Source organism: Varanus komodoensis, unplaced genomic scaffold (assembly GCF_004798865.1).
Source record: "Varanus komodoensis strain SLA01 unplaced genomic scaffold, ASM479886v1 scaffold1, whole genome shotgun sequence".
NCBI classification, from domain to species: domain Eukaryota; kingdom Metazoa; phylum Chordata; class Lepidosauria; order Squamata; family Varanidae; genus Varanus; species Varanus komodoensis.
This window is the reverse complement of record NW_025335268.1, coordinates 117,869,789-117,884,508: the sequence shown is the minus strand read 5'-3', so window position 1 is coordinate 117,884,508 and position 14,720 is coordinate 117,869,789. Positions and strand designations below refer to the sequence as shown.

General features: G+C 41.7%; 1 protein-coding gene across 3 annotated transcripts; it reads right to left on the bottom strand.

Moving 5' to 3' along the window:
• Window positions 1–402: 402 nt before the first annotated feature.
• Window positions 403–13,404, bottom strand: TMEM53 (transmembrane protein 53). Of its 3 annotated transcripts, XR_006415911.1 has the most exons (5): window positions 13,276–13,404; window positions 12,816–12,928; window positions 7,019–8,888; window positions 5,422–5,531; window positions 403–4,471 (listed from the first exon to the last, which is right to left on the bottom strand). XR_006415911.1 is itself a non-coding variant. In XM_044442347.1 (3 exons), exons 1-3 carry the CDS (start codon window positions 13,346–13,348, stop codon window positions 8,232–8,234), a joined length of 843 nt encoding a protein of 280 aa, XP_044298282.1. In that variant the 5' UTR covers window positions 13,349–13,404; the 3' UTR covers window positions 5,565–8,231. The 3 variants fall into 3 exon arrangements, 1 of the variants encoding a protein (XP_044298282.1); XR_006415912.1 differs by lacking the exons at window positions 12,816–12,928; window positions 13,276–13,404 and adding an exon at window positions 9,219–9,280; XM_044442347.1 differs by lacking the exons at window positions 403–4,471; window positions 5,422–5,531 and having other exon boundaries at window positions 5,565–8,888.
• Window positions 13,405–14,720: the final 1,316 nt, after the last annotated feature.

Sequence of the window (14,720 nt, the reverse complement as noted above, 5' to 3'; positions counted from 1 at the left end):
CAGCAAGAGGGACACAGAACAAGGCCTTGGGGACCACATGCAGCTCACGGGTCACGTGGTGGACCACCCTGCTATAGAGGATCAAGTCTGCATATTCTGTTACATCTACAGAAATAGCTAGAATATAGGTCAGGTTTGTGCTAGACATCTCAGTCTCCTTTCTACTATTACATTAAAATAATGTTCTGCCTTCATCAGGGCATGGAAAACTTTGGAAAAGTGCAAGCAGCATTTCCTGACAGCTGAAAAAACAAACATGCAAGGGTTCAAGTGGATACAAGTCAGTGCCCTTGACTTTTTCCCATTGCTCCTATTGTCTTAACCTGGCCAATAGTTTGTCTTCCTTGTCTGTCAATACAGTTACTGCTGTAGTATCTAGTGGAAATCCAAATGAAACAAAGGTTTGAAAAATAATGACCATGTTTATTTACAGCTTTGCAAACTAATGGGACATGCATGGTATGAGAATATACCTCTCCTTACCTCACTGTAAAGATGTGAAGGCCTGGGAGGCAGGAAAGCCAATCCCTTTTCCCCCCTAAGGCTTATTTGGAGTTTTTTTCCCCTGAAAATTTGAACAGTTCCATATTATGAAATATTTTCTTTCAGAAGTTAAGACAAAGTGTTTATATGTTGTTAGTCAGCATTTACTCCCATCTAATGATTTCTAAAAGCTATAAAATAACACTCATAGAAAGACTAGAGTTTTAAAATGTCTGAAACTTATGAAGCCATGGTGGGAAATATTTCTTTAATCCTCACTATAGGGTTACCAGCATAGTTATTTCTTCTGTTCCTTATTAAAATTACTGAGTTAATGTTTCTTTTATTGAGTTTTTAGTGAAGTTTCAGATCATGTTCAATTTGAGTCACTATATCATAATATAGAAGAAAATATACAAAACCATTAATTCCTACTAGAAAACCCAGGAACAGAGTTAGGAAGTTCTCTGAACTTGTCACAAACAGAACAGATGCAGTGCAATTAGTCTTCCTTTGTCCCCAGTTCTTCTTGATTCTTTTGGTTTCTAGAATGATTCAGGTGTTTTGGAAGTTCCTTCTGGACAGACATAAAACAGGACCCTAAAATGTGTTATCTATAACTTAGTTTGCTCATAAAATACATTTGGAATGTTAAACTTAACTTATAGCTCATTCAAACAAAAATTTCAAATTATTTTTAGTTTACTTTAAAATGCTAATATAATGACATTTTTATGATCAAACCAAGCTACACATTATATAACTTTAGGGATATAATGTTTTATGTTCCTAAAACAGCCTTCCCAACTTGGTGTCCTCTAGATGTTTTGCACTACAAGACCCAGCATTCCTGATGTTGGCCATGCCTCTGGAGACTGATGGACGCTGACGTCCAAAACGTCTGGAGGGCACCATGTTGAGGAGGGCTGGCCTACAGCAACAAACAGTGCAGTCCTATGGCCACTGGACAGCATCTAGATGGCCATAGGATTTTTTGGAGACCAAGTCAGAAAATTGCTCAGCTCTTGTGGCTGGGTGTTTGTGCTCAGAGACACCATCCCTGCTTCACAACTAGCAGACAGAACTGTGCCAGCTATGTCTCCAAGGTCCCAGGAGCTGGTGTTTTAGGAGGCAAGGAGGAGAAGGGCATTGACAAGATACATGGTATCGTGGCTGTGCCTCAGTGTCCTTTCCTCGTACTCCCAGGTGTAACATGCAGCCACAATGAGCTAAATGTTTTGCAGGAGGTGACCTTTGCCTCCAACTCTTTCACACTACATAAGAGACCCATAATCCTCAACTCAGGGGATACAGGCATCTAGATTGAGTTGATTTAGATCCATAAAGAGCACCTTTGCTGGTTTTTCCATTGCCCCCTCAAAATTGCAATAGCAAGCAAAGTTTTCCCCCCATAGCTTCAAAATTTGTGGAAATTTTATCTCTTTCATTGTGAACAAATTTTGGAGTGAAGATCCTGGCTTGTATGAAAGGAAAGTTCCCCAGTGTACCAGCCAAGGGGATTCTACTTAACAATGGTTGATAAATCAGGATAATAAGCTAGGATCTTTAGTCGGATAAGGGTCTTCTACTTAATGCAAGCCAGGATCTTGCCAAAACAGCTGCACAAAGGGAAGGGTGTATCTCAATTGTGTTGCCACATTTTCATAAACCATGGTTTATGAAGCCATGAACAATTACGCAAACATGCCCAGTATAAGCAGGTTTGCAAATATTTCACTATAACATCTTATTTCAACATTCCAACACTTTCATTCCTAGTTATTTGCACATCAGGAGCCCTGAGTTTGCACTAGAATCTCTCTCTGAAGAGCTGTAGCCTGGGCATGCAGGACTTCATCTGCACACGCATCACACCAAGCTGGAATTCATGCCCTGCTTCCTTGCCCCCAGACCTTGGCTCTCTGTTTTTACATGTCAATAGCTTCTCAGGATCTCTGTGCACATACACAGATTTCCAATTGAAGGCGTGTATTTGGCTCCTGTGGTATTGACACTGAAGCAAGAAGGGCTCAAGGTTAATTCCTTATCAATACCTTATTGTCAGCTCGTTAATCAAAGTGAGAGGTCAGAGGCAACTAAGGTGTTCAGACAGCAAAGAGATGGACTCTAGCTCTGTCACAGTCCCTTAAGACTCTTATCACTATACTATTCCCAATTTAGGTTGAACATTCCAAGCTTTCTGATGGCCTTTGATCTTCTGCCCAGCAACATATCACTTTTACATTTCGTAGCTCTCTTTGGGTTGACTCCACATAATAGAATTGGCCCATTTTCTTGGGAATAACAAATCTATTCCTAACTAATGACCCTCTCAGTATCACCAGCCTGGTCTTCTTTGGTGCCTTTGATCTCCCACTTGTATTCTTTCTCCCCAAGACAAATGTTCTATGGCTAGTAGATATGAAACAACACATGAACTCATTTCTGTGCCATGTCTAGTAAAAAGTAGTCAGGAGTAGCCTTCATCAAATGCAAAAACCTTTTTAGATCAGAAGGAAGCCTGCCTAGTCCAGCAGCGTGTTTCCCAGGGGCCCAACCAGATGCCTCTGGGAGGTCCACAAACAGGACGTGAAAGCTACAGAGCTCAGAGATTAGTATTAAGTGCTTCTGCACATGGCAGATTCCACATAGTCATGATGACTAATAGCCAGTGACAGGCTTATTCCCTGTGAACTTGTCCAATTGCCTTTTAAAGCCATCTAACCTTCACGCCATCACCACATTGTGAAACAGTGAATTCCATTAATTAATTATACGCTGCATGGAAGTATCCTCTTTGTCCATCCTAGCTCTATTGTCAATCAGTTTCACTGGATAGCTCTCAGGTCTTTCATTTTCTAAAGGGAGAAAAACTTCTCCCTATACATTTTCTGTACACCATCCATCATTTTATAAGCCCCTATTAAGTCCTCCTCACTTTGTACTCTTTTTTCTAACCCAAAACAAGTCAAAACTCTAAAGAAGCTCTTGCAAGAAGTTGGGTTAATTGGGTTAATCTTAGTACAGAAGAAAGCTATATGATAATAGTGTTTTATGTGTTACTTTGGGCTATATCGCTCAGAATAACCAGTGCCGCAAGGTACATAACTTTAATTCTTAATAAATTAATTAGGACAGCCACTATTCAGTCTGAGGGCAAGGAAAGAGGAACAGCTAAAGAGTATTAGACGTGCTGCATGAACATGCTTTTAGGCAAGGGCCAGCTACATCTCGCTAATCCATGGGTAGGCAACCTTGGACCCTCCAGTTGTTTAGGACCATAGCTCCCATAATTCCTGATCTCTGGTTATGTTGGTTAGGACTGATGGGAGTTGTAGGCCAAAATAGTGGGCGGGCCCTAGGTTGCCTGTCCCAAGCTTTTTTCTGAATCTCTGTAACCAAAACTATAGTCAGGATAAAGCGGTTAGGACTGATACAGTCAAACATTTCCCGTTGCCTTATAAATGCCCATACGATTTCAGAGTCTTGCTTGTGCCTCTTAATTCATTTGGGCTGTACAGCACTGAGTTCCATACACTTCTCATATTCAAAAGCTCATTCTTTAAATGATTGAGTTCAGAGTGTCAATGGTAACACAACCTACTGCTATTAATCAAGCATTACACAGTTGCATAATACCACTCATATTTGTATAAACTGACATGAATTTCCAAATGTAGTTTATATTGTCAGATTATGACATAGGTACTGTGCATAACCAAACTGCAAAGTTATTTTTCTAATAAATTAGTTGAAAGATTTGACTGATCAATTAGATCAATTCACAAGTTGACCTTTGAACCCATCCCCATTGCTAGACACAAAAATTGGGTAGAAAGATTATAGTTATGAACTTCTCTAGCAGCTGTGTATAACAATTGTCTTCCTGCTGTACTAATGGGTGGTCAGATGTGGTCTTGTAGTCATGGGTACTATATTATCTCTGTTGTCAAAATAGTTGCAATTTTAAGGAGGAGTCTGTGGCCAGCTGTGAAAAAAAAAAAGCAATGCAACTGTTAGCTGAGCAAAGCAAGCCTATCTGCTCCCATGAAAAAAATAAATAATTTAAACAACAGGCATTCTAGCAAATGAGAATTATCTGTGTATTTGCTTTTTAATCTTGAAGCTTTTGTTGTTTTGACTTAGATCCACTAGAAAGTGGTCAGTCATACTTTTCCCCTGCAAGTTGGGAACTTTAAAAACACTTCTGCTAACCAATATTTTCTTTTAATAAAGAGGGAAATAATTTTAATCAGGAAAAGAGAACTTGGAGCTAGATGCTGCATCACTTACTCTCCAACTACTAAATCCATTTTGGGTAACTGACAATCCCTGTGCTTCCAATTCTCACCCAAGCTGTGTATATAACTTCTTCCAGGGCTGTATGTGTTTGGGCCTATAGCACTATGAACCTGTATGAATATACAGTAGTGAAATCAGAACAGAAACATATGCATTTCTACATGTTGAATGATTTCTATCAGAAATTAGATTACTTTGGGATTAATTGGTTTAATAATTCTTTTATCTGTTTTATTCTCTTTTAATGCTGCTTTCCTTTTTCATCTTTTACTGTGCTTGCATTTTATTTTTACTGTCTATGATTAAGTGCATTTCATTTTGGAAAGTGGGATATACATCTTCAAAATAAAAAAGCAGTGGACACTTCATATAGCTTCTAAAAAGCAACACAAAAGGCAGCATTTAAGTATCGTTCAAAGTGTTCTAACATAAAGCTTTGTGCACTACTGCTCAACTTGCACTGGATCACCAACACTTTATATCTCAGTCTTGTTCCACTGAGTTCAGGGTGATTTACGTAAGGTTTTTCCCATGTCATCCTCACAAAAACCTGTGGCAGACATTAGACTATAAGTTGTGGCTGACCCAAGACTACCAAGTACTTTTCATCACTGTGATGCAACTCTATGTAGTTACCTGGGAGCAAGTTCCAATATTGAGACTTGTTTTTCAGCAATGATGAAAGATTAAGGTGGGAGTAGGGATTGAAACCAAGGCTTGTTGGTTGAACTCCAATGCTGTTCACTCTACCAGAAAGAACAGAACACAAAACGCAAGACTGTGATGCCCATTTTGTTTTTTATTCCACATAGATGCAAGTGTATACATCAGTAAGTCCTCTTTTCAAGTAAGGGCTAAATTACCATTCCTGACCTTAATAATCAGTCTGCTTTTTTCTATAGAAGTGCTCCTTTCATCCTTCAACTCTGTGACAGTAATCTGAAAAAAAAAACCCCAGCGGTACAAGAACTTGTGTTCGCCTGAGGTGGTGGATGGGCAGCTTCCCTGATCTAATGCCCTCCACATGTCTTGGAGGACATGTTTCACAACTCTCAACTTTCCTTACCATGGGCCATGGTCCAAAACTTGTGGTGTCAGTGCAAAACTTCTGGAGGATAACAATTTGGAGAACCCAAACCCAAACCCAGTGGTAGGGAATTTCTATTGACAGAAAAGTGTATCATACAAAATCCGCTGGCTGGGGGAGATATGACTGCTCTCACCACAGATCTGTATTGAAGGCAACTAGGACCACGTTCCAGGGGGAATGCCAGTAGCCTTCTGAACTTGGAGAACAGAAGTGGCAGAGGAGCAAACATCACTTCTCTGCTCCTCCTGCCTTGAAAAAAAATCCTTCACCACTGGCTATGCTGGCTACAACTGATGGGAGTGGTAGCCTGGTGCACCACACAGCTCCTAGCCCTGGTTTACAAGATTCAAGCCCTTACAGTTGTTCAAGATTTATTCTTATTTAAGGTAGCTTCACAGAAAGCAACAGGACCTTAGTTGAAACTTAAGTTAACCAGGACTAAGTAACTCCCAGTGTTTTTTAACATAACTCCCAGAGTGTGCCTTTCTACATGAACTGGCCTGCTAACAAGTTGGGGACAGTTCCATGGCTGCCATGGAGTCCATGAAATCCTGAAATTCCACTGATAGGGTGCCCTCAGCATGGATGTTAACATTCCCCAGGACCAAAGTCTGGGGGACTTCAGCACTGTAGCCAAGGCAGCCTCTGTCAGCTCAGGTAGGGAGACTGTGGAGCAGTGGGGTTCATGGTACACCGACAAAATTATCTACTCTGGCATACTTGCCCAACACAAGATGCAAACCCTCCAGACAAGTAGTCAGTCTGGAAAGAGAGATATAACTCCTACAGACCACCGCATCCCTCCTCCAAATCCCTTAGGCCTTCTTTGGAGCTGGACCAAGTACTCCAGTATCTGAGAGAGAGAAGCTCTTCCCAGTTCACCACCAGGTCTCAGTGCTGCAGGCCATATCAGCTGCTTCATCCACTATTAAATCATGGATGAGGGAGTCTTGTTCTGCACTGACCTTGGGTTCAGAAGCAATAGCCAGAGAGAGGGCAGGCTGATAGTGATTCTTCAGATTCAGAACACTAGATACCTATTCTTTTTGAATAACTAGCCCAGAACACTTAGCACATCTGATGTTTTCCTCTCTGATTATTTTCACTACACAGTTCAACAAGGAACAAAACAGCTTGACTCACTGGATCATGGATGCAAAGGGATCTGTTTCAGAGTAAAAGACATCCAACGATGTAACAAACACACAGACTGAAAAGCCACCTAAGGTGAAAAAGGGAGACACATACACACAGATACCATGATGGACTTAATCTACCCTTTAATGCATATTAATTCAGTTATGACAGCTTGACTAATACTCCACTCAATAGCCTTCACTATTTTACAGCCTTCCTGCTATGGGCACATAAACAAGTTAATACTGACTAATTGCTACAAAACTCCCTCTAGCTACCCCTATTCTTAAAACAGGATAGTGAAAGAGTATTTTGTTCTGAACAACATCCTTTCAGTTCCAACTTTTTGGTACAGAATCCGATTTATGTCAGTACATAACATACAAAGATATGGGCATTATTTTAGGTGAATATGGATTTCAAGGAATCACTGTGTGCAGAATGCCCAACCACATAAGGGATATGAATTCGAAATGTTTCCTCTTAGTTCAGTTTTGCAGGCTGACTGTTGATAAACTGCTTTTTGCAAAGTAGCTTTGACTCCACAAGAAGTCTCCTTCTATCCTCAGTTTAAAAGTTGACAGACACAAAGGAAGTCTGTGAGGAAGAAAGTAGCCCAGATACAGTCATGGATCAAGGAGGATCCATAGCAGGATGGACACAGCAGCTCAGGAAGGAACTTTGTTTCACAGCCACAAAATAGACAATGACAAAAGGAGAAATGAGGAAGGAGGTGCTGCAAAAGAAGCTTTGTACTTAAGTGCTCTTGTCTACCAAAACCTCAGAAATCAAAGCTGAATAGGAAAAACTTTGGACAAAGCAGAGCTTTATGACTGGTAGAGCCAGTAGCTCCTTGACCCTTATAAGAAGCAGAAGCAGGACACAGTATATAAAATAAGGAAATATATATAAATCTGCTTAAATGGATACAGGAGATAGCACAAAGCCCACTTTGCAAAGCTTATTTAGAGAGCACTTTGTAAAGCTCACTTACAGGGCCAAGAATGAATGGATTGCAAAATACACTGGTTTGGTTGTTCCCACATTTATCCTGCAGTCCCACTTCCAACTGTTCAGCAATGTGACTATTTCAGATATTCAGTGTGCAAGAAGTACTTTGGTTTCACCAGCAAAATTGTATTGAGAGCAATTATGAACAGTGTACAGTATCAAACTATTAAGGGAAGGTGGAATATGCAGTCATGGCATCCTGGTGAGCCTAAGCATGCCCAATGCAACTGTACATGAAGGAGACGCAATGAGTTGCATATGAGGTGGGATACACCCGCAGATGGCTGACATGATCAGAGTCCACAAAGTCCACAGCCTGAACAAAGACCTGTTGCCGCCGCCGGGCCACTACCATGCTCTCCACATCACTTGCTAGGATAATGGAATCAGCCTTGGAGTATAGGTACAGCTCAGGCCATCTAGACAGTTGCTTCAACATGGCATCATAGTGGTTCTGATGTACAAAACGGGTCACAGGATACAACATGATCCGCAGTGTCATCACCATGACCGCAAACATCAGCAGAAGAAGGTACTTGACATATATACTGTATGGTGCTAAAACAAGTGACAGGGCACGGAGCCCACCCACCAGGTTCCTCCTGCCAGGAGCACTGTCAAACACAGTACCCACCACCCTCAGATGCTGGAACGGTTGCTGCGTGTGAAGGAGCTCCACAATGTAACGGTAGAGCATGACACCTCCATTGCTGAAGACATGAAAAAGCAGCGGCTTTGTCTCCACTTTGTAGTCAAAGAGGCACTCCAGTAGCTTCTTAGCCAAGTTCTGCAGGGACTTTATGCCCAAAGATTCTGAAAAGAACACCAGTCTCCAGGGAGCCGTATAGCGGATCACTACACATCCCTGTGAGGAATACACAAGTTTTAGTGTGGGCATGTAATACACAGAACAAGCAACTGACAAGATCTGTCAACAGGACTCATAATTAACTGCAGTTATTTACTGCAGTTATAAGATGCTGCACTTTACACAGGGAAAGGGCAGCATCTTAGAAGCAATACTGTTCTACAGATTATCATGGCTTGCAATGCCATACTTTAGGTAAACAACATGAGAAGCGCTATGGTTTCTAAGGACTTTATTGGTCAGAGGCCTAGACACAAGTCCCAACTAGTCCTGCTTCCAGTCATATTTAAACTGCATAAGAAAATATGAAATGACAGACTGATTTACCAAAGAATGGAAGACAGTGTGCTGGGTTCCCACAAAGCTAGAAAGCTGTGTACCTATAGGCCAGATCAGGTTCCCTTCCACCTTTCAATCTGGCATTTATGACTCCACCTTGGCTTCTTCCTGTGTGGTGTGTTGGCTCCACTGCCATCTCTCTTTGTTTGTAGACTCCACTGCTATCTTCATGATCCTTAACAGTTCCATGTGAGTGACACACTCAGGAAAAGTAGCAATGAAATAGAGGAGCATCCCTCCTTCCTCATGAACAGCTTCCTCCTTAGAGCTGTTCTGTACATATCCTAATTCAAGCTAGTACTAATGGGGCAACAGAAACTATGAGGTGTTGTACATGCTTCTATGTTATATACAAAAAGAAACTTTTTGAAATGAGCCCCAGGTTCATTTAAAATTGGCAACATATCCACATCGTATACAAAAATAATCTTCACTTGGAACCTATTGTGGGAATTTATACTGCCTAGCAACCACAAAATGCAACTTTTGGGATCCAGCTCTATAGAAGTACTGGACAAGAAATTATTACTATTAGAAAGCAGTCAGAGAAATACTACTGAGGAAAATCTTCCCTCTGTTATGATCTGATTCAATTTGTATCCACGTAACTGTAGGAAGAAAATGGCAGTAGGTGCATCCTATGGTAGGATCACAATAATTTTTCTGTATTTACTTAAGCAACAACTGTGGAAGCTGCCACACCAATCAGTGCAAAATTAGTTCTTTCCTACAAGATTTGACAGCAAATGCAATATTCAAATATTCAAACCATAGCCATCTATGGGACGATCTTCAAATTAAATCTGTAATTAAAAAATCACCAATATCAGACAATAAGAATGATCAAATTAAAATGCCACTTTATTTAATGCTATAAAGCAGCAACCCCACCAAAAAGGAGGGGACACAGGATAAATACAACAGAAGTAAAATAGCAGTAACTTAGTCCATACTTAAAGCTACATTTTTTCCATTGTGTCTAAAACAACTCAATAGTTGATCCAGATATACAACTGTAAGGTTTCACAAAGGTGGTGTGTCTATGTTACATGTGAATACTGGTAAACTGCAGTCAGTGGAGAATCCAGAAGAGTGTGAGATGTTGAACAAAGAACTCCCAGAGGAACACGTATGGGCAAGTGATCTTTATGGTATCCAAGCCATTTAGAAATGTAAAAAGTAAGAATTTTTAAAAGAAGGGTTTTGATAGTTGCTACGTCTATAATAATTTAACTTTGCATTAACACTCTTGCATATAGGAACCCTAACTGCAGCTATATATTTTTACAGTTTGGCCATGTTTAAATCATCATCATCACCCTCACTGTGGAAGAGGGTGCTTCAATGATGAGGAAAGTCTCTTGGGGCTGTCTATAACCCTGCATATTGTGTCAAATTGGTATCATTTTAGAGAACAAGAACCCAAATTAAAGTCAAGGGTAGACTGCTAGACACAGGAAGGAGGGATCACATGACACTTTTAACCTACAGTATGACATAAAGCACACAGTATGCGTTTAATGCATGAGGTCTCATAATGTAGCCAATGGATAACCAGGTACGCTGTGGACAGCAACCCCTTTGGTCCTTCAGTGGGTTTCCCAGAAGACACCCCAGAAGCAACGAGGTTTCCAACCCTCCCCACTATAATCACAAGCCTCTAACAGCAGACAGTGTGTAACTTGGGGGCACACTGCTACACCATGCCAAGCTTCTGCTTGTGACAGCAAGGGGGAATAGACCCCTGCCACTGGCTCAAGAAAAGACCTCTCAAGCCAGCAGCAGGGATCACCCCTCCCTGCCACCATCGCATGGAGCCCTGTGGGGACCAAACACAGCAGCAGTGAGAGCAGGGGCAGGGAGAGGGAATCCCTGCCACTGGCTTGAGAGGTTTCCTGTTGAGCCAGCAGCAGGAACGGCTCCTGCCTGACACCATGGCTCTCTGCTGCTGGCTCAAGAGGAAGTTTGTCTTGGAGCCCCACCTGCCTCTTTCACATAGGGGTGCTGAGAGATGATTCCTGCTACCAGCCCTCAATGTCTCCTCTCAAGCCAGAACTGTTCCTCCTCAGTAGCACAGTGCATGATGCAACACCGAGAAGTTCTCTGTAGCCAACTCAAAAGGAGAACTCTGAACTATACTCCCTGTCATAATTGTGAGAAGCCCTGTTGAATGAAACTCTGTGCAGCAGCAGTGATGGGGAATTGAGAGGCAATTCCTGCTGCATCCTGCCACTGTGAGCCCCAAGGTGCTGGTTCTCTCCTGAAACCCTAAACAAAGCATTAACTCCTAGATGTAGTTTACCCTCCAGTGTTTTTCACCCCCGACATAGGGCAAGTCTTTCTAATATAATTGGAGTCTCTGGGTATTAATTTTTAATCCAGATTTCACAAATAATTCTGAAAATAGCTTGCAAGAACAAAACCAGAGCTCAGTATTATCAACCTGATGAGTCAAAACCTAAGGAACTGAGAGGATGGTTCTGTTTTGAGAATAAGCCTATCTGTAAAGCCTCTCTCAAACCACTTCCTACTAGCAGCGATTCTTAGCAAAGAACTAGACAAGCAGTTTACAGTTATGATTGAGGAAGGGCAAAATTTTCTTTTCCTACAAAGTCTTGAAACCACCCTGGATTATATTCATAGACAAGTTATTTTGCTCTGGCTAGTAACCATCTAAAAGATAATGAGGATCTGTGCAAACGCTTTCAACTTAAAACCAAAATGAATGTATACCAACCCCCACCCCATAACAACTAGAAGAGAGATAATAATTAGGGGGGGAAATTCAGACAGGACCTTTGCACATCATTTAATTTTCAGAACCTCTGAAGAGAAAACAGGTAATAAACACAAAACTGTACCTCTTGAATGACCTATATAATACATTTTTAATCAACAATACTAAGCAATCCTGCACTGCTGAATTTGGTCCTTTCCTGCCTAGAAATAAAACCTACAGCCTTCAATTATTTCCTGTTTTTTTGTTAGGAAATTGAAAAACAAAGCCAGTTTTAGCAGTATGTTTAACACCAGTAGAGGATTTCATACTGGCAACATAATATTTTTGTTTGAATTAGACTTGGATCCCAATCAAGCTACTCATTGCAACTTAATACAGCTCATAGGACCCCATAGCCACAATATACTTTCAGTACATATGGATGTGTCAGAATCACACACTTCTAAATTCTGCCCTAGAATAGGGTAGATTTACTTTGAATAATTCAAGAAAAGCTCACAAAATGTTCATAGTTCTAGTGCTTTATTTCAAGAAATGAGGAATTCACACACTGGATCAGACCTAGAAAAGTACTGGTAGTCCTGTTTGCAAGTGGGTAAGCAGTACAACACAAAAATGTACAACATGCCACTTTAGGTTTTTCATAGCACAGATTTCTTTAACAAAATTCTTTCCAACTTTTTCCCCATTAAGACTGCGTGTACACCATGAGAGATGCTCCAAAACAAAATTCTGTCATAACTTCTTCACAGATTTCTGGGTGGGTCAAGAATTATCCTTGCATTTAAGTATAGAGGAGAAACTGAGTTGTACCAAAGCTAAAGTTAAGAATAGTCACTACTCACCTTTCGTAGATATATGGCGCTGTATTTCTCCAGATGCCTATCTTTGCAGCCAGCCCACCCAAGCAGTATCACCACAGGCAGGTTGACATTGTTTCCCTTCTCAGCACTAGCATCTGAAAAAGCAAGATTAAAGTCTGCCTTCCATCTTAATCATAGGGACTACAATGCCATTTCACAAAGACCCATACAATTTTGGCACTGCAGTCTTCTCTTCATACGATCCTTGAGCTAAATAAGAGAGCCCTCGATTATGTGCGCGTGCGCTTCATATCTACGCGATTAAGGTACTCGGACATTAGAAGTAGATACCGGCTTGGCCAAGGGCAATCAAGCCTCAAAGCTAACTCTCAAAAAGAAAAGGCAGCCTTCATTGACCTTCAGATTCCACCACATTCGGTGTGCCGGGATCTCGCCTTCTCCAGATCTGCCCCTCAAGATCCATATGAGAGACTTCACTCACCAGCACTTGGCTCCAGCGGGGTCGAAGGCAGTTCCACCACACACCCGGGCAGCTCCTCGACCCTCATGCCCATCCCTACGCCGGCTCTCTCAGAACTGCCGCTTCCGCCTTCCCCTTACCGGAAACACCCGCCTCTTGGACCCGCCTTCCCGGCAAAACTGGAGGAAGTGCCGAGCGCGGGCGCGGTAACTTTGTGTTCTCTCTTCGTCACTCAGTGGAACGTTGCTGAGCAACGCAACGGCCTTAGCGAACGACCTGCTGCTGCTTTCCCCGCGCTCTTTTCTACAAAGCGAGCAAAACAAAACCGAACTAAATTGTGTCATTGATTGAAATTTCGGAGGGGTTCCACTCGAACTTTTGAAACGGTCCAAGAAATTGGGGTTTCCGATTTCTGAGGTGCGGTCCGGGTGCTAGAGCATTTTGTATATACCGAAGGTAGGACAGCGGGTGTAAGGATAAACTGTGAGGCAAGGCAAATGACTTGCGGAAAAAGACGGACCAGGACTGTGATCGGACAGTGGTGCAGCTCGGACCAGAGTCCCGGCGGCCTCTAAACGGTCAGCCACAGTTTGTTGTTGCTTGTACCGTCAACTCGACTCACAGGTTATGGCGGCCCTGTGAACGAAAGTTCTCCAAAATGCCTTGACGTTGAGAGCCCTGCTCAGCGCCTGTAAACTCAAGGCTGTGGCTTCCTTTATGGAATCGCTCCATCTCATGTTTGCTCTTCCTCTTCTTCTGCCTTCGACTTTCCCCAGCGTTACCGTCTTCTCCTATGAGTCTTGCCTTCATCATTTTTGCTTCCAGGGCTAGTTCTGCCTGCCTAGGACCCACTTGTTCATCCTTCCGTTGGTCGAGGGTATTCACAAAACTTATCCAGCACCATGTTTCAAACTCATCGACTTTCTTCCTGTCAGCTTTCTTCACTTGTCTAGTTTCCACATCCCTTTATAGTGATCTGGAATACAATAGCATGGATAATCTTGGCCTTGGTCTCCAGTAAAACATCCTTATATTTGATCATCCTTTGCAGTTCCTTCATTACTGCCCTACCAGGTCTTTGCCTTCTTTTAAATTTCTTGACTGCAGCCTCCATTTCAATTGAAGATTAATACAAGATATGCAAAATCTTCCACAGTTTCAATTTCTTTGTTGTTAAACTTAAAGTCGTGTAATTCTTCTGTCATGATTTAGTTTTCTTAATGTTCAGCTGCAGTCCTGGTTTTGCATTGTCTTCTTTCACTTTAATCATAGTCTGTTTAGTTCAGTGGTTTTCTGTCAGTAATCATCTGCATATTTTACATTATTCATATATCTTCCATCAAATTTCACTTCTTTTCCCTCTGATCCTAACCCAGCCTTCCTTATGGTATACTCTGCTTACAGATTGAACAAATGAGATAAATTACACCCTTGTGTGATGGCTTTGTCAGAAGCTTTTGCAGATA